This window comes from Epinephelus moara, chromosome 24, assembly GCF_006386435.1.
Source record: "Epinephelus moara isolate mb chromosome 24, YSFRI_EMoa_1.0, whole genome shotgun sequence".
NCBI lineage: Eukaryota > Metazoa > Chordata > Actinopteri > Perciformes > Serranidae > Epinephelus > Epinephelus moara.
In genome coordinates, this window is record NC_065529.1 from 36,543,583 (window position 1) to 36,563,552 (window position 19,970).

Genomic DNA, 19,970 nt, shown 5'->3' on the forward strand with positions numbered 1-19,970 from the left:
GTTACACCCCTACTATTTATTGTTCTAAAGGTTTGTATCCAAAAGGACTTTTCCTTAGGAAAAAGTACCGAAAAGTATCGAAATTCATATTGGTATCGGTACCGAAACAAAGATTTTGGTATATTGACAACACTAGTGGGAACATAGGGCTGTGGGAACATAGGGCTGTGGGAACATAGGCACGCTCCCACTGGCAGGGTATGAGCAGGGGTTGCTAACGTTAGCCNAAAGTATCGAAATTCATATTGGTATCGGTACCGAAACAAAGATTTTGGTATCGTGACAACACTAGTGGGAACATAGGGCTGTGGGAACATAGGCACGCTCCCACTGGCAGGGTATGAGCAGGGGTTGCTAACGTTAGCCTACAGAGCACTGCTAGTGGCCTGGTAATGAAGCAGTCCTCTTTTTTATTTGATGGTTTATTTGATTGACTGATGCCATGAAACTTAAGTTGTGAACGAATCGTGATACTCTTCTATCTCCATCAAATTGGCAAACATCATTGGGATAATACAACACTGCCACAGTCACGTCTATTTAGGTTAATGCCATTGAGTACTGTTGATGTAAAATTGCAAAAGTGATGATTAAGCCTTTGAAGAATGGAAAATTGAAGCAGGTTTGACTGAAACAGGATTTCTTTCGGTCCTCATTAAATTATACATAATTATGGCACACCTTCGCTTTTCACAAACGTAAAAATTGGAACATCGACAAGAAATTCAACATGCCCATCTGGTATCTCTTGTGCAGGAGCTGCAGATAAGAACTCAATGTCTTAAAAAGAGATTCCAGCAGTGTGTCACGTTATTATGACTGAGTCGGTGCTTCATTACAACACAGAATACGTCATATTTCAGGCAGTCATCATATGACCTGCAGAAAGACAGCTCTTGTAACAGCTGCTATTTTTAAAATATGTCTTTATTTTAGTTTTTATTGATTGTGTTCACACCAAATCACTTTATGATAGTGCAAACACTGACATCAGTTTCTGTTCGCAACAGATAACAGAACTTGAGTCTTACCTGCATTAAACATCTTTTGTCTTTTATTCTGTGGCAGCTGTTTTTAGCGACACACTCCTGGAAATTAAAATCAGACAAAACTGTACAATCACCCAGAACATCAGCAGGAAAACAATCAGATTTTTTCAAATAATAATAACAGTACTTAAACACACTGGTGTACCTCTTTAGCTGGAAACTCAGTGTGAGCTTACACACAAGAACATACACGTCATTGAATCAAACATTGACCAACAAGACAAAATCCTTCCGTACAAACTAAAATCAAACAATAATTTTACAAAGGCAACATTCAATAATATTCAGAATATTCATAATTATATTAAAAAAAAAGAATGCAGGTCATGTACTGTAGTGAGCTGGTCCATTGTGAGAAAAAACGTCATGTCTAAGCAGTAGTCCTTGGTTTATTATAAACAAGGAAGTCCGTTATGTCATGCCACACGTTGCTGTCATGGTAGAGGTAGTTCATTGAGGACTGCAGTGAGGGCTGGAGGGTGTGAGGGTAATATTCAAACAGCCACAAGACAATGCCCCACACCAGCGTGGCGAAGAGGGGGAAAGGGTCGTGTTTAGGCTGCGGGATGAATCCTTTCTCTACGGCCAGCCGAGACAGGGCGAAGAGGATCCTGGACAGCAGGTACATGTTGATCTAGAGAGGCGCAAAGAGTTTTAATGAACTGAATATATTTACTTGAGCAATTACTGTCTTGAGTTTATGATGACATGCTTGTTAATTTACAGATAGGATCAAGAAATGTGGCAACAATGAATTATTGGACTACAGACGAATCGTACCTGGCTGTTGATGTTGTTGTTATCTCCAAACACTAACCAGCCTCCAACACAGGCCGCCAGAAAGGAGTGAGACTGCAAACTCTTTCCCTGGCACTTCTCCTGCAGGGCTTGCAGTCCTTTGTACGTGAACACAAAGCATGCCAGGTTGCGAGAGTGGGTGTACGTGGCCTTTAAAATGGCTCTGAGCTTGTCCTTCAGACTATCAGAGAAAAGAAAAATGTGTGCAGATTTAAGAGATGTACGGAGTAGCGATTACACTGTAGCATTCCTTGCTCTCTGGCACCACTAAAAAACCTCTCTCCCTCTCCCAACTCCAGCTCATCCAAAACTCTGCTGCCAGGATTTTGACTTGGGCTGGGAAACATGACCTCATCTCACCGATCCTGGCTTTCTTACACTGGCTACCTGGCCACCCTATATGAACAACAACAGTGCGAAAACTCAAATTTCTGATGTCATCAAGTATAAGGTCTGGAGCTTCTCCATAGACAGTGGATTAGGAAAGTAGTTATAGATGACACTGAGAGCAGCCAGGGGAATGCTCTGAGTATGTTTGAGAGATGAGAACATTACAAAAGTATAAAGTTAATTTGGGTATAGAAAAGAAAACAAACATCCTGTGTGTCCACAAAATGAGGCTCCCATTCACTGTCTATGGAGCAGCAGACTTTATATTTAATGACATCACAAGTGTGAGACTTACTTCTCTGGTTTCTGACTTCAAGAGAGAGCAGCTTTTGTTCACAAATATTGATTGAACTCTTCAGAGTAATGGAAATAACATATTGGAATTCTTAATTTAAGTGGTCTTCCCCTTTAAAAAGCCATAACAAGCCTTGCCCCAGGTTATTATCAGATCTCTTATTGCCCTATGTTCCTTCCCGGACCCTGAGATCCTTGGATACGTTGTTCCTTTTCGTTCCAAGGTCCAGATTTATTCATAATGGTGATACCGCCTTTGCAGTCAGGGCCCTTACACTTTTGAATGACCTGCCTCAGGATATCAGGGTTTCAAGCTCTGCCTCTTCTTTTAAATCACTTTAAAAACTGACTTTACCGAAATTGCTTTTCAGAAAGTCATTCACAGTATGCTTTTTGTTAGGGATGCACAATATTGGATTTTTTGCTGATATCCCACTTTTTTCCCACCTAATATTAGTGATCATCAGGTCTCTTCTATAGTGGAATTAACATCATATTATGCATGTATACTTGTATCGTGATGGCCCACCAGCAGAGACATGAAACAGAATGCTTTCCAATGTATGTAACATTCATCCATTGTGCAAAAAAAGAAAAAGCGTGTTGGCCGATTCTAATCTTTCATTTTAAAGCCAATATCTGCCTCTATCAATGATGTGCCAATTCAGTTGTGCATCCCCACTTCTTGTCATTTTAACTTGGTTCACTTAATTCTCTAAGTGTATTATATGTGTTCTGTATTTATTGTAAAGCTCTTTGTGAATGTCTTTTGACAGATGCTATATACTCATATATTTTCAGACATTCCCTTGGACCCTTGGATGTACTGCCTGATCACCTGTTCACCACAAATGAGTGTTATATACTGCACATTTTCCTGCTTAACTCTCCTACGACTGTCACATGGTTACAAAAAGTCAAACAAATTTTCATAATGGGAGTGCGTGACAGCTCAGCTACAACTTAAACTCCCCATTCAAAAGGAGTTGGGTTTTTTAAATTATTATTTATATTTTGAGGTTAATTCTTTGTGGATTCACGTAAGTATATTTGTATGTACATGTATGTATATGTTTAATATGTATGCATGTGAGTAATGCTTACACGTGTGTATGGATGCATGTGTATATGTATGGATAGATGCGTATCATTACGTCCATGGAGGGTGTACACACGGGTTGCTGTGTGTTTTCTAATGCTGTATGATGAATCTTCATCCACATGTGCATTTATGTTAGGTAAAACACACTCTCAAGGAGAGTTTGTTCTTCAATATAAATGCTTGTTTATTTGCCGTTGAGGGCAATAAAGTTTAAAAAAAAAAAAAAAGAAAGATGCTATATACATTAAGTTTATTATCATTATTGGCATAAGTAGTAGTGGTAGCAATATTGTTGTTGCTGTTGTTGTTGAATTGCAAGGTGTTTTTTCTTGTTTTGTTTTTCTATTTACAAATTCTTACCTGCCACTTCTGAATAAAAATGTCATTACCAGGGCATGTGGAGCTCTGATTTTGGCCCCATATCTGGAAAACAAACACACATTATAATGTCAGTGCTGTCTGGAAACACAACTGGCTATAAAAAAAAAAGTCAAACATCTCCAGTGCTTTAGCAGAGTGAATACAACCTGCTGCTACAACTAGTTGTTACCTAAAGTTAACACTGCGGCTGCAGGCAGCTAAACCTAACCACCACTGTAGCCCTACAGCTGTTAGGACCTGTTAGCTAACTAGTTCTGTGTAAGTTAAAGAAGTAAACTCTGGTAGCTAAGCTAGTTAGCTAATGTACTGACAGCTTCACTCACACGGCGCCGTTTCTGAATCCTTTCAGCACCGCCAACGCCGCTTTGTACTTCTGTTGCTGCAGCAGGTTATTGATGGTGTACAGAAGAGTTTTAATCAGATCAGGACCTGCCATGACTTTCAATCAGAGCCGACCGGACATCAAATCAGGTTACACACATACGAGCCAGAGTGATGTGTCACAGCGAAAACCCACCGTGGTGCAACATTATAACTTAGGTTCCCATGTCAGGGAACTATGGTGTTTCTGACAGTAGTGGAAAATAACTAAGAACATTTACTTAAGTACTGTATCTAAGAACTGTTTTAGAGTACTTTTAATTTGAGTATTTCCATTTTCTGCCACCTCAGCAATTCAGAGGATTTTTTTTTAATTTTCTTTACTCCACTTCTACATTTATTTGAAACCTTTAGTTACTAAATACTTTACAGATTAAGATTAATAATATAAAGTGTAATTAACAAACAAATTAGGAGTATTAGTATAGATAAAGACAAGACTTCTTTGATCCCCAGGGGAAAATTCACAAGCAATGTCACAGTATATATAATAAAAAATAAGCCCCACCTCTACAAGCTGCAATATTTTAGTAAAGTACATTGTAATGCATCCATAATTACAATTTAATAATATGATATAGGCCTACATTATTCTTAAAAGGGTCATTATGCACAATGAGCACCTTTACTTTTTGTACTTTAAGAACAGTTGATGTTAATACTTTGTGCTTTTTAGTTTTTCTACACTGTAGTTGTTCTGCTTTTACTTGGGGAAAAGATTAGAGTACTTCTCCAACCACTGGTTTTTGGTACCACAATAAAAAAATAAATAAAATAAAAATAAGGTAAGGTGAAAATAGGTTTAAAATTAATATGATATGTAGCCTACATATTTTAATCTAAAAGCATTCCCTAATTTCATTTCTAAAAGTAGATGTATTGCGTAATGTAGGCAAAGGGGAATGCATAACTATGTTGTTACTGTATTTACTGTAGCGGTTTGTGCAGTAAGACCAGGCTTTGGTGAATAACTTTGGTATTTGTATTAGTCATTGAGCTATTGTTTAGCATATTGCATAATGTGAGAGTAAACTTTAAGATTCATTTTTTTAAACAGGAGCCACAGAGATGCCACGAGCTAAATTAAGGGCGTACACACATACTGTATTCTGGCACATTCTCAAAGTCAACACCCTCACTGCAAGAAATACTACATTGAAACAGCACTTTATGAGCTTTAAACCATGAGTCACCTTTCTTGATTTTCATAGTAGAACGCATCAGTAAGTACAATGACTACAGGCTGGAGAAATATTCACATGCTTTACTTTGGTAAAAGTAGTAATACCATAAAGTAGATGTCATGTTTTCAAATGTTATAGTATTGTTTTATAAGTATAATCAGCAAAATATACTTAAAATATGAAAAGTAGTAGCAGAATTTTTTCCATGGAAACTTTTTCAGAATTCTCAAATAATATTCTTCTTAATTCATTGAAGAAAAAAAAAACAGACTAGAATTTTTATTAAGTGAATGCATTACACTTCCATAACCTTATGTATATTTAGATAAAATATTAAAACAAAATTAATAAATTATGGGTAGCATATTGTAGAGACAAGTGAAAAATGTTGCTGTAATAATAATCAACACTCCACAAGAGTCCTGCAGGAGCCCAGTGTTTAAATCATTTTATTACTGTTTTTTTTTTCCTCAATCAATCCAGTCCATTGTTACATGAAACCCATCCTCCAAATAAATAGTATTCAACCATTGACTTCCACTTATCAAAAAAGTTGGAGCTTCAAAAAACAGTGATTACACTATCAACATGATTTACAATGCAATCAGAACAACTAAAACACTAGTTTGCATATTTTCTATACATGAAACTGCTCCATGATCTGGAACACAGCAGTGATTAAACAGTGAAGTGGTTAATTCAACCAGTTTGGAGTGTCAAGGTGCTAGAATTATTAGCTGTTAAAATATTCAACAGTAAACATTTTAATCACAAACCTTTTTTTTTTTTTTTTTTAAACAATAATCTCTTCACGAGTCTGCACAGCTGTAGCTACACACATCTGTAGGTGTATGTGTGCGTTACTGCCGGTAAGGGGGAAAATGTGATATAATCTGAAACATGAGACACACTTAAGTAGAAAGTGAGCAGTAACTGGTATCGACTGAGGGTTATTACACCTGGCAGGTCAGTGAGGGAGACTTTAGGCCTTTTTTTTTTCTGGAGTACCAGCACTGACATTATGAAACAACACATGGTTCATACACGGCCAAATTTATGGGTAAAATCTGTGGATACATCCTTTTACATTTTTCTGGGAGCTTAAAGATATAATATGCAGGATTTGATCCCTCTCAATCATCACTTATGCCCCACTAGAAGTGTGTGGCGGTGCGAGCATGTTAACGAACAGTAACTGACAACCCTGCGCAGTATACCTTTAAAGAGAACAAGATATTTCAATGATCTAGAGAACAGATTGAAATCATAGCACGTAATTTACACCACGCTTCCTACACACACACGACACAGCTTGATGTTTGCACAGTTACAAGTCGTTGAAAAATTTTCACTTCACAGAAATTTTGTTTAAACTTTGTGTTTAAAATCGAAGTAGCTGAGCTTTTTGTACCTCACAGTGTTACCCACTAATATAATCGAGAACGACTAACTAATTTGTAGTCAATTGGGGATGTTAAGAACTGATTGAGTCAAATCGTTTACAAAACATAATCAAATAAAATCCTTTGGTAGATTTGTTTCATAGTCATCTTCTTAAAAGTGATACTCCACCTGATACTAAAAGGAAACTTTAATGTTAGTGGATCTATTTTTTGGAAAAAGACATGAAATACACTAATATACTACTGTACAAATCTGAATACGTAACACCCTATAAAACTAGGGCCACTTTATAGGACATTAATTCAAATCTTAATTATCAACTTAAGCCTGCAACTCCAAGGGGTCCACTGCTGGGGTGAACTAAATGTTATTAAGATATTAAACACATGTTCTACTTTGTAAGTATATTTACATAAACTGCATTAGTCACTTAACACATTAAACATTTAGGATTCGGTATCTTCATTATTGATATAAGATAATACTTAAAGGGTAACTCAAGTATTTTCAACCTGGACGCTATTTTCTCTTTTTTTGTCTAAGTGACCAATGGAGACGGCAATGTTTGACGCCAGGCCAGACGCAGTCTCGCTGTATATCATTTGTATAATGTCAATTTACGTCTGCTAAAAGTGCTTGTTTTGCCACTGACAGGTTTATGTTTAACTGCAAACAGCCCAGAAACTGCCATCATCAAACACACTAGACTCCATTTAAATAAAGACTAATTTAAGTGTGTATACAGCCAGCATATTTTCACATCTAACTGGGTAAATTAAGGGTTTTATTTAAACTTAATCACAGTTGGTGATTGCTGAAACAGTGGAAACACAAACCAAGATGGCATTGTTGAATTTTTAAGTGTTTATCACGATGATAAATTTACTGCCTTTTTAAATGGATTCTGGCGAGTTTGGCAAAAGCGATTTAAGGGCTGTTTCTGGTTAAAAAAAAAAATGAAAAGAAAAGTATCTTACTCTTTAACAAAAGGTTGACTTCTGTAAGAACCATTTCCATAATTGCAGGAGCTAGAATGTGTATTTTACCTAAGGCTGCACATGTACGTTTGGTCACTTTATTTTACCCGTTCATTCACTGGCGTGGCGGCTTTTAGCCAAAGAGGGTGAGTTTTATTATATTTCATTTTTCTGCCATGGTTACAATAATGTTGTTGGACACTTAGAAAAATTATCTTGGCCATTCAGCTGTAAAAAAGAGCTCTTGGTGGACATAAACTGACGGTGCACAAATGTCCCGAGTCGCTACGCTGCAGCCTGTTTTGCAGTCTCGCTCAAGACTGGACTGATTTCAAAACTTTCTGTCTCCATTAGTCACTTAGACACAAAAACATGGGAGAATAGGGTCCACGTTGAGAAACACTGCAGTCACGCTAACTCTGGACATCTACCAGAGAATTGGCTACCGTTCAGTGGGAACGGGTCATGACGCAACAAATCAATGTTCTCTATTACACAATACACCCTAGAGCTCCCACTTCATTAGTAACAGCTTATAATTATCGAGAAGACTTCACGTGTCAGTCTCCCAGACTGGTAACGGAACACGCTGATGTCATATACAGCACAGATCACTGTGGGAAGGCAAAGTTCTCAAATCAAATCACAACCAAACCAGTTTAACCATTCACACTTGCCAATATGCAAATGTTCTCTATTTTATATTGAGAATTTAAATCAACAGTAAATGCTGAAACTTACCAAAGTGTTATAAAATGATCAAACAAATCACTGTTTGGCTCTATTATTGGCAAAAATTGTTTTCTACAAAACTATTGCACATAAAAATACAACCTCTCTTAAGAACAATCACAACCGTCTTACTGCTCACATAACTATGTGCAAACTAGTTCAAAAGTTCAACTCATTATAAAGTTAAGAAATCAGCCTGTCAAAACAAGAGAAAGTATCATATTAGCATGATCGTATTTATCAAAGTTATTAAAAGAAACCACGTATGTGCTACAGGAGTCAGTCCAATCAGTCAGCTGTTAAAAAAAAAAAAATCATCCATTCATCCATCCTTACGACTAAAGAAAAATAAAAGTCTAAAAGACCCCAAACCATATATGTGCCTTTGATGATATGACCCTTTCTATTTAAAATCAAAAAGCACAAATATGGTTCTTTTCTCTAAAATCATTAACTCTAGTGCATAGACCCGACACAGCGGCTCTTAAGAAGTTACTACTGCACAGATTGACATATGTACGTGTAGAAACTGCACTTGCGCAACACGCAGCGAGTGCAGACATGACAGGGTGAGAGAGGCGTCTATCTGCCTCCATCGCCTGACAATGGGCTGACCAGGGCTAAGTGTAAGTGAGATCAGCTGGATTAGGGTGGAACTGATCATGTGGGTGAGAAGTGAAACAGAGTGCGGAGGATAAATGAACGTGACCGAACAGCTCAGAGACTTACTGCATATGAGAGTTTGATAGAAAAACGAGGATTTGTACAGCCATCTACCAGTTTGTAAGCAGCTCCTGGCTGCAAATGTTGAAAAGTGCTCTTGTCTGAAATGAATATGGCTCCTCTGAGCCTACACTCCTCCATCTTGTCCTGCAGCCCCTGCTCTTGTTGCATCACTCCTGCCCAAAGCCTTCCGTCTCCTCTATGGCGAACATGAGCTTCTCCTTCAGCTGCTCATAGCTCTTGTATGGAGGGAGGTCCAGACGATTAAAGCTACATGAAGACAAGAGAAAGATGCAAGAGAGCAGGGTTGGGAATCACCAGAGGCCCCACAACACACTGAGTCATGCGATAATATATATGAAAATGTGCAGCCTATACACAGAATAAAAAAATGTTTTTACATTTCATCAACTAATTTTGCATCATCCAGCCTATCACCTTTTCCTTTATGTGTCGAACCTCAATAGCAATGGCTTGGATCTCTGTGGCTAAGCTAGCTATTCCAGATTTTAAAAAAAGTCTTGGAGGACAATAGAGAATTAAACAGTGAGTGGACATAATTGTTTGCTTTTACCACCAACCCTGCAAGTTAAAGTACCAAATAATCATAAATAGCCCACTGCGGAGTAGCTGTCTTGTGGTAAAGCATAATAATAAATGCTTATTTACATCTATTAGTAATGTTGATGGGCGAATTTAGACTTACTGTTACCCTTCAGTATAAAGCTCAAATATGTTCTGCGGCACCAGGCAGATTCTTTGCGAGTTTAAAGGCAATTGATTTCATCACTCTAGTGGGCCACTAAAAATTTCATTTGTATTTCAATATAACTAATCTATATAAATAAAACAAACTGATACTTCATGTTAGCACCAACCACAATATCCCTAATCTCTGCTGTATCATGTTTTCACCTGTATCTGTTTAAAAAAACACTGTGCAGATTGTATTACTCAGGTATGATGCACTCTCACACAGTATTGTACAACTTCAAATGCCAAAAGGGAAGGTTGGTGACTGATTGAATCAGAAATGACTAAGAGGGTTTGGTCATGAAGGTTTAATCCTCCTCCTTCAGTTTAGATATGTGGTCACATACCTGAAGCCTGAGGACTTCTGTGGAAGTAGGAGAAGAAGAATAACTGGCCTTACCATGTGTGGCTTCGTGGAAGCCAGTTCTCTTTGCCCACTTTCTCAATGCAGAACTTTTGAGGGCCGTTGCTTCCTGTATTAATCAATAACAAGCATAAAGGAGATTAAAATGGAGAAGTCAATACTGATGTGATAAACAGTGTGTGAGTGTGTATGTGTCTATTCTGCATACCCATCAGGTCAGCGAAGCCGCCCACAGGAAGGCGACAGGTTCCTGTGACAAACTGCAGCAGCCTCATCCTCTTCTCGTTGTCCATCTCCTTAACGAACTATCAACAGATCAGTCTGTGTTAATAATGCTCTGCAAATCCAGTGTGATATACTTTTGTTTATGTTACAAGACATTTTATAATATATCATATATATTTATAATAATATATAATTCTCCTTAATTCCAAGTTTTTCTTTTGCTTTATTAAGAGTTTAAAAAAATGTTTGGACACAGTTAAGACTCAGTAAGCTGGGTTTAATCTATAGCACATGGTGTACAGTGCATTTTTGCTCGCTGTTTTTGCATGGCTACGTGCCTCGCATTTCTGCACTTTGAGTGCCTGCCGTTTTTGCCGGATCACTCTGAACTCCTCAAGTTGAAAAAACTTCAACTCAGACAGAAAAGCGTCCTATGAAATCTCCACTTTAATTCCCACTGTCCAATGCGATGATTTGAGGGCTTTCTGTGGTGGTCATGACAACAAGTTTACAGTTGGTGAACAATGGACGAGAAACTGCAAAACTACAAACTGTAGTCTTAATCCTGACAGAGAAAACAGAACTAAACTTTTAGCTTCTGAATAATCAACGAAGTTGCACTGCTCGTCATGCCTAAATGCACACAACATCTCTCTTGAAGGGGAGTCAGACAGCAGCTCTGCAGCTCTGCTCTGTAGAATAGTATGTAATGTAATTTAATATTTTACTCATTAATGATGTATTATTTCACCCACAACCCATCTGTACGAGCCTGTGTGTGTAACAAGCAGAGTGTATGCGCATCATGAACCTGCCTATGCAGGCCCATTTTACTATCTGAACAAGGCGCCCTTCAAATAGCAAGAAAATACTTTGCCTTTCTAACTTCAGCCCAGGATTTTGTAAGTCAATGTTGCAATCACTTTCTGCTGCCTTATAACAGTAATACACCAACAATGTGCCTGAACACACCTCATTTTAATACCTATACACCCATGGGCAGTGGCCGTGAAGAGGACAACTACCTTGGTCTAAAACTAGCAATGACAGTTGCACCGTGCTGTGCACTGCTTTGTGCCTGGAGTAAGAAAAGGCCCACAGTCACTGAAGTGACAGTAAAAAGGGATCCGATTCAGTCACAACACCTTAGAGCTCAATGAAACTGAAATCCTGAGACATCAAACTGCACTGCTATTGCACGGTATTAATAAACTGTATTAAAAGTAGAGCAAAGTGAGAAGGGGTGAAAAAGAAATAGTGTTTTCATCTTATTCTTTGACTGAACACTTCATTCTGAGCGTGCAACTGTATGTACCAACCTGCCAGAACCAGAGGATCTGTTTGCTGCTTCGGGCATAATGCCTGTAGATTGTGTTTCTCTGCCAGTCCACCAGGTCTATCTCCTGCATCCCACACAGCATCACCTACAGGGAAATAAAAAGATATTTAATGCTCAATTTTTTTTCCTGCAGAATCAACACTGATGCAAACATCAAACTCTCCTGGTTCTTTGGAAAAGCTTGTAGTGACTAAGTCTAGTTGCGTCAGTACCTCTAACTCCTTAGCATCAAAGTATTGAAGGTATTGTTGGGGCAAAACTTCATTGAAGCCCTCGAAGAATGCTTGAGTCTGTTCCTCCACACCTCTGGACAGCCTCCACTCTGCCACCAACCTGCAAAACAGAAATATGAAGATAAACATTAAGAAAAAATAAAAACTAACATACTGAAGGAATGAAAATTCATGGATGCTAAAAATAAGTAACTTTACTTCATGAAGTTTTAAATCATCAAATAAAAGTGTAATACCATTTTCTGATTTTAAGTAGTAACACACAGCAACTCTTCTTTAAATGCCATAAATTTATTGCTGTGTCTATACAATAGTGAGTTTATTCATGACCATTACCTCTTCATTACTTATTAACACTTAATTTCACATTATAGGAAAATGGGAATACTTGGCACACATTCTGTTTGCTTATTATATTGCTCTTGTTCTGTGCCGTTAACTCATTACACCAACCTGTGTTTTTCTTTTTACCAGTGAGTGTTTGTTTGTTTTTTTGTTAGTTTTTTTCCTTTTCTACTGATGCCTCCTGTTTGCACTTTCCCTCTGCTGCTGTAATGTTGCAAATTTTCCACTGTAGGACGAATACAGGATTATCTTATCTGATTATAGTCTCGCTCACCAGACCTTTCTCAAGAAAAGAAAGGTCTGTCTGGGCCGACTCTCACTTTAAGATTGGAGAAAAAAACGCCCTGGCTGCTTGTATTTCTTTCAACCATTCATAATCGTTCTGGGCGGTGCCACAGCAACGGTGCACTTGCAAAAATATTCCCGGGGGGAAACAGGTTTTGGTGTAACACGCCCACAAAAATATCGCCTACAGGACGCGAACCATGGCTGAAAAATGGCTACATCCCCGCAAGATCAAACACCGCAAAAGTTAGTAAAGGACGTGTTGAAAACGGTTGAAAACTGCTACACAACCAGAGGTGGTAGGGCGGGACTTCAGCGGGTGGTTCGTTCCGCCCAATGAGAGGCTGATCTATGCAGCGAACTTCCGCCCACTCAGACTAATCTGATTATTATCTACAATATCGTCAGAGTTTGACTGTGTTACACTTTTGCAAATCTGCCTGGGCATGGCTGCATTCACACCAGATCAGGTGTTACAGCAAAACCGCCACTCCTTCCATTCATCTGAATGTGGGTAGAACGTCCAGGCTGCAGTGGAGGGGCCCCCGCAGCAAAAAGCTGAAACAGAATCAACTTTTTGAGAAACATATTTAGACATCATCCTGCGATAAGACCGCCAATAAGACTGGAAGATGGCTGCAGTCCACGGGAAAAAGTAAAATGAGTTTATATTGTTAAATATTACAGTAAGTCAAAGATAAAGTATGTTGTAAAAGCTTGTGTGTACTATCCCAAGGACTCACTTTGTTTGTGTTTGCATGCACGTGTCTTTTGTGGCAGTAAAGATAATCTAATGGAATTCTAAAGATCTTTTAAGCCACTATAAACAAACCTACAAAAGACAGATATTCAGTCGCTGAGATTAGCTTCGATAATTGGTCTCCACCCTCCACTCCCCAACAAATGGGCCATTTAAGTGACTCTCACACTGTCGCACAACCCCGCAGCTAATCACACACCTGATTTGGTGTGAATGCGGTCCATCAGTGTTGTGTTGGATATAAAAGCAGAGTGTTAATGTGGTAGTTGAGGACAGATGGTGGATGAGAAGCAGCAGAGGATGCAGCTGTACCTGATGTATTCCTCCTTATTTTCCTCAGTGACTTGGATGTTCCCTCCATCTGGTTTCAGCTCGTGGGTGGTGACCTCCCCCAGGATCTCCTTGTCAACGGAGAAGAACATCTCCAGACCGCACTCCTCTATGTTATTATCCCTGTAGGCCAGAGTCATTATCATTAACAAAAACAAATTCCACCCACCAGTGCTTGCAAATATGTTACATCTTGTTTGTTTAAAAAGTGTAAAAAAAAAAAAAAAGAGAGACAATCCGCCATTTTACACAGGGCTACGTGCCAGACTATTTCTTGGCTGGGGAATAGACTGGCACATAACCCAGGTATCGATCTTTAATCTAACTCCTGGCACAAAGACAGCAAATAAGCTCATTTCCCAGCCAAAGCTCCACTGACTGCAAAAATAAATACAAAAGGGGTCGAAGTGTAACTGGCCTCATGTTATTTATGTTGAAACTGTGGTAACTGGTTAACAATTTCACCTTGTTTGTTAAGAATATGGTGCTTATATAGTTTAATTCAACCATGACATCTTCTTCAATATGAAAAACGTTTATGGTACACCACAGTAAATGACCACCATGCTATTTTTAGTGATACAAACATGCTAACCTGCCCGTCCACTCATGCAAACCCTCCCCATGGACACCGTATTATATACCTGTCCATCAGCTACCCACCAACCAAATCCCACATTATTATTTATATCCCCAGACCTACTTGATCCAGATGAGTGAGTTGTAAAACTCTGGATCTATGGACTCCAGGTCTTTGAGAGCCAGAGGTTTGTTCAGAATACGCTTGTAGAAAGGCAGGGAGAAACCTGTGTCGATGAATTTGCCGTGGAACAAGGCCTGGAAAGAAACAATGCAGGATGGTCAGGTGAACAAATGTATTGACAACAACAGAACAAAAGAATGCAGAGAAAAAAACTTTTGGGATCTGATCATGAGAATTAGATTTTAAAGACAATTAATGCCATCGCATTCAGTTCAAATACTGATAGAGCAGACCAGCACTGCATCATCCCCATGGCCCCGCCCCCTTTTGGGGGAAAGAATCATGCTAGAACAATCCAGGAAGTAAACAAACGTTGAAGAAGAGTACACTTGCAAGATAAATGTGACACTTTCTAATGTCACAATGGAGGGACAACTACGCAGGTTGATTTTAGCGCTGCTCATCGTGGACTATATTGCTGTCATTGTTCATTTTAGTCAAACCACACAGTTTGAAAACGAGGCGCGGCTCCAACTAGAAAACAATGTTTTGATGCATTGGATGTGCTGAATGTGCATATTAAGGCAGTACAGGAGGAGGTGCACATTAATAATCCTCCAGGACTGTAACATGCTCATGTTTAACCCAAACAATGTGTCATGTGACTGCAGTTGGTTCGAATCTAGGTTGGAACACGTTCTCACCACAAACGAACCATACCACAGTTTGTGTGTAACCGGACCAAGACCACCTCTTCAAGAAGGTCTCGGTCCGGTTGTTTTGGTGCAGGCCTGAGTGCGATTGCTGTGTTCACACCTGCCCAAACGAACTGCACTTAGGGGGCAAACGAACTTGAGTTAGACTGAACCGAATCAAACAGGGCAGGTGTGAAAGCACCCCAAGTGGATGTTCGTTCAAATTTGAAGAAATTCCCTCACAGGGTTCTTGAGAAATCCCATTCATAAGAATAGGATGGACAAATGGATGGGTTGGGAGACTGTAAATGACGGCGATCAACCTTCATTTATTAAGGTATCGTGAAAGCTCAGGCTCAGGCAAGGTCGCAAAATGATTATTAGACATATTTGTTAACAAGAAATAAAAGCAGACAAACCTGTCAAAATTATAATCCAAACGCACTCCAAACTGCACTGACATCCATATGATCTTTCTTTTCTATTCCGGAAAAGGGCGTGTAGCCATGATGTTTTGTTAAGTACCCATATGTGCCGGTTTGGTCTACGGCACGCTAAGTAATCGTGTTGACAAATAGTGCATGTACCATGGCGATGAAGCGTCCTATGAACTTGAAGTACTTGAGGTGATCAGGGTTGATGTAGGAGGCAGGGTTGATCTGCAAACAGTAGTTGTCCTTGCCAGCGTACTCAAACAAACAGTACATGGGGTTCAGTACTTCATGAGAGAGCAAGAAGAACCATTCCCTGTAAATAAAAGCACACAGGACAAATAAAACAAACAAACAAAAAAAAATCAATTAAGTGGAAGTGGTCTTACTGGTTGAGGTGGTTTTGCAACCCCCTGTAGATCAGGTTTTTAATAAGAAATCAGAAGATGATGTACTGTTATAATTGCAGTAGGTTTAGTGAGGCATGGGTGGTGTCAAAAAAGATATGAATGAGAACGAAACACACCTTAGGAGTTAAACAATAAGACACAACAACAACAAAAAAAGTCAGTTGACTTTACCTGGCCACACCACCGTAGTCCAAACCCTCCTCTCCAGGGAAAATAATCCACAGTCTCCGCCTCAGATCTTGAGGGTGGAAGCTCATGATCTTTGAATGCAAACAAAGACTTAGAACAGTTACACACCCCAAACAATGACAAGACAATACTGTTAAACAGAGAACTGGGGAAAAAAGAAGATACTGAAATGATCACCTGTTGAAATGAATCCTCAAACAAGGTTTTCCGGGAGACGGTAATCTTAATGTGCTGAGGCATCGACAATTGCTGGGGGGGGGGGGATAAAAAACATTAACTATACATTTTAGAAATTTTGAATGCTTTGAACACCCGTGAATATTAACTTCTATCTTTGCACAGAGGAGCAGCATGAAGATAAAGACAGATACAACAATCATGGGAGATAACAAAGCAGTTCATCACCTGTTGTGCAGCACATACCTGACACCAGAACCTGAAGTATTGCACTTTGGCTTTGAAGTCCCTGACATAGGTTATCTGCGGCCCGTTCTCACTGTGGAAACAACAAGAACCAGTTTTAATGTCCATTCAACAAGCACATTTAGTTCATGTATGCATGTGTTGGGAGTGTAACTGCTATCTGTCTCAATTGTACAAAGCACCTAAATATTTTCCTTTAAGTCTGAGTTAAGCTGTCCTTGAAATAAAATCTGTTGCACAAAACATTCTCCTGTCTTCTCCTTCTTAAAATGTTAACTTAAGGATTTAAGTTTTTCTCCTTATATTGGTCTTATACTAAAGGAATTACTTAAAGTTTGGAAAACCCACAAAGAATGTTAGTAGCAAAGTAAGGACAAAAACATAAAGTACCCCTGACTCCATCTTAACCGCGACATGGCTCAGTTTATGGAGATAAATGAGAAGGCATCCTGAGAAGCATGTTCCACAACTGGGAGAACCCAATGATGAGCAACTGATTTTGTGCTATAAATTTGACCAGAAGTCAATTTATGATTATGGCTGTCTAGGATTGGATCAATCAACTTTCCAAAGCTGTGCTCTTCCAGCCCCTTTACAATTAATGATTGCTCTGTGGTTTTATGCAACGGGATGTTTCCAGTCAGTTACTGGTGAGGTATTTCATGTAAGCCTTAAGAGCATTACTAAAGAAGCAAACTAAAGGTGCTTTGTGCAGCTGGCCCCAGAATCTTCAGGCTACAGCAGTTTTGTAAGAAGGCAGATGACCTGAAGAGAGTGCTGCTCCTGTAAGTGGTGCATTTCAACATTAAAACGTGAACTTACAGTGAAGATTTTCCTGTGCGAGGGTCAATGTAGGTTGTTGTTCGCCTGTTGTGGTCGACAAAGTAGGGAATACCATCCACAGTGAACCTCATCTCCCAGCCCTCTGGCAGGGGCTTGTCATTCAGCAGCCTGGATATGTATATAAATATATAATATAAATACAAAACGGATTTACATCAAATACAACAACTGTTAAAAAGATAAACACACACAGAAGTTGCACTGCAAGATAAATTGGGGAATCAAATTCCAAAAGAAAATGTGCACCAATAACCAAGATATACACACAGGAACATTAATAATTTATGTCCACATCAAAACAGGAGACATTAAAATTTATGCTATATTTGTGCATTCCCCAGAATAAATGACTGTCCTGAAGCAGAATTTCCTGACAGTCAGGTTTTCTTGATATACACAGGGTCACGTTATATTCAGATATATCTCTTCAGACTGATATTATTATCAAATATATTTTATTTTGCTCAGTGAAGGTCTCTATTCATTCTTTTGAAAACAAAACACAGAAGTATGTCATTTTTGTAACTTGTACTTGTATGTCTGTATGTACATGTACAGTAGAATTATAGTTGCTATTGCCTTTACTGTTGATGTTTTGTTTGATTTATTTGCTAATCATCATGTAATTATTTAAAAGGCACACCAGATGGCAATAAAGCACAGAGCAAATCTGATGGGGCAACATAACAAATGCGTAGTTCGCTCCTTTTTGGGTTTTAATCTAAGCTGTCAATTACATAAATGTCAACTTGAGTATCCCAACGTGCGTCTGAACTTTGATTTTCTCTTTGGTTCATGCCATACTCATTAATATCTTAACTCAGAAATCTGATCGGCCTAACAGCGGGAATTTAAAGGTTAAAAAACATGCCCCCAATATATAAAAAGCAGGGCTTCCTCCACACTGCTTCACAGTCATTACATAGTGACACTTGAAGAGTGTTTAGCCAGATGCCCTTTCCTTTGTTGGCACATAACTTCCTCATTAGTAGCAGTTTATTAATGATTCAGTGCAAGCACAGCTTAGAGCAATTATCTCCTACAAAAACAATCATGGCTTAATCTAATTTAAACTTTCTACATCCAATACTTCCATAGCTCCAAGACTGTTTGTATGTATTTGTTCTGTCATTATCCACTTAAAGGTTAGGCTATATTAGTTTGGTAGTGCTGTTAAAAAATGAGCAAATATATGTCACTGCATTCTCCATACTTCACTGTTCGGACTGATTATTGACTCAAGTGTTGTAGAAATACTGGAGTTGAACAACTTGCTGACACATTAGCGCCTCTTACTGACTATATAACATAACTGCAACTGAGTTAGGCCGAATCATCAAATTCAGAAAGTATGACAGTACATAACACACACAAATGCACAGGCATACACTCACCCTTGCGTCCTGGGGTCTTCCCACTGTGTTGTCCGTGTCGGGTGATGAACAAAATACACTCTGCCATTTGTGTCAGTTCTCTTCTCTGACATAAACAAACAAAATGAACACATTTTTAGATATTATTCAGGATCAGTTTGCTGCCATGAATTTCGACTAACATCACAGCCCTGAAAATATCTTAACTGTACTGTGACTACAGCTACAATGATACTTACCCCAACCATGAGGCAGAGGTCCCTGCGGGTCAAACTCTTTGTTGGCCGTGGCAGCCAACTGGTCTTGGAGCTGAGGTAGAAACAGAATGAGACACATTTAGATAAAGTCTAATGAAAAGTAAATCCTGCCTTTGTCATAGCCTGTTAAAGCAAACAGACCTGTAGTATAGTTCAAATGTATCATGACCCGATAGCATTCTTATCTCTGTTCCCACTGGGTGCTAACATTTTGAAGTTCCTCGACCATATGAGGATGTGTGTGTGCTGCTGTAGACTGTGTGAGCGACTGGCTTAGCTGTTAACGAGAGTCTGTCCATGCGCAGCGGCTCGTTCTTTGGCTCGGGGGTCATGAATGTTACTGTGTTACTGTAAGTTAGGTTAGTTCCTACAGGTGTCCATCGTTCGCAGTGGATCAATCTTTATTTTTATTTATTTTTGGACCCCCTCCAGTTCGCCTATCAGCCCCGACTTGGAGTTGAGGACGCCATCATCTACCTGCTCAACCGTGTCTACGCCCATTTGGATAAGCCGGCGAGCACTGCGAGGGTCATGTTTTTTGACTTCTCCAGTGCGTTCAACACCATCCGTCCAGCTCTACTGGGTGACAAGCTGACA

At 39.1% G+C, this 19,970-nt stretch overlaps 2 protein-coding genes across 2 annotated transcripts in view; both read right to left on the minus strand.

Moving 5' to 3' along the window:
* Nucleotides 1–909: 909 nt before the first annotated feature.
* Nucleotides 910–4,516, minus strand: pxmp4 (peroxisomal membrane protein 4). Its single transcript, XM_050038012.1, has 4 exons — nucleotides 4,338–4,516; nucleotides 3,994–4,056; nucleotides 1,830–2,028; nucleotides 910–1,683 (listed from the first exon to the last, which is right to left on the minus strand). The coding sequence occupies exons 1-4, from the start codon at nucleotides 4,448–4,450 to the stop codon at nucleotides 1,420–1,422; spliced, it is 639 nt and encodes a 212-aa protein (XP_049893969.1). The 5' UTR covers nucleotides 4,451–4,516; the 3' UTR covers nucleotides 910–1,419.
* Nucleotides 4,517–5,646: 1,130 nt separating this feature from the next.
* Nucleotides 5,647–19,970, minus strand: part of itcha (itchy E3 ubiquitin protein ligase a) — a 23,206-nt gene continuing 8,882 nt past the window's right edge. Inside the window, exons 11-24 of the mRNA XM_050037922.1 lie at nucleotides 19,356–19,425; nucleotides 19,138–19,222; nucleotides 17,723–17,851; nucleotides 16,901–16,973; nucleotides 16,655–16,726; nucleotides 16,460–16,548; nucleotides 16,035–16,194; nucleotides 14,753–14,886; nucleotides 14,032–14,172; nucleotides 12,309–12,429; nucleotides 12,077–12,181; nucleotides 10,741–10,837; nucleotides 10,569–10,641; nucleotides 5,647–9,685 (exon numbers count right to left, since the gene is read on the minus strand). Of these exons, the coding sequence (XP_049893879.1) occupies nucleotides 9,586–9,685; nucleotides 10,569–10,641; nucleotides 10,741–10,837; nucleotides 12,077–12,181; nucleotides 12,309–12,429; nucleotides 14,032–14,172; nucleotides 14,753–14,886; nucleotides 16,035–16,194; nucleotides 16,460–16,548; nucleotides 16,655–16,726; nucleotides 16,901–16,973; nucleotides 17,723–17,851; nucleotides 19,138–19,222; nucleotides 19,356–19,425 (1,449 nt within the window). The 3' untranslated portion in view covers nucleotides 5,647–9,585. The remainder of the gene's footprint in view (nucleotides 9,686–10,568; nucleotides 10,642–10,740; nucleotides 10,838–12,076; nucleotides 12,182–12,308; nucleotides 12,430–14,031; nucleotides 14,173–14,752; nucleotides 14,887–16,034; nucleotides 16,195–16,459; nucleotides 16,549–16,654; nucleotides 16,727–16,900; nucleotides 16,974–17,722; nucleotides 17,852–19,137; nucleotides 19,223–19,355; nucleotides 19,426–19,970) is intronic.

Coding starts and splice junctions, on each gene's coding strand:
- pxmp4 (XM_050038012.1), bottom strand. CDS start 4,450: ATGGCAGGTCCTGATCTGATTAAAACTCTTCTGTACACCATCAATAAC. Junction 4,057..4,337: donor GGATTCAGAAACGGCGCCGT/GTGAGTGAAGCT, acceptor TTTGTTTTCCAG/ATATGGGGCCAAAATCAGAG. Junction 1,684..1,829: donor ACAACAACATCAACAGCCAG/GTACGATTCGTC, acceptor GCGCCTCTCTAG/ATCAACATGTACCTGCTGTC.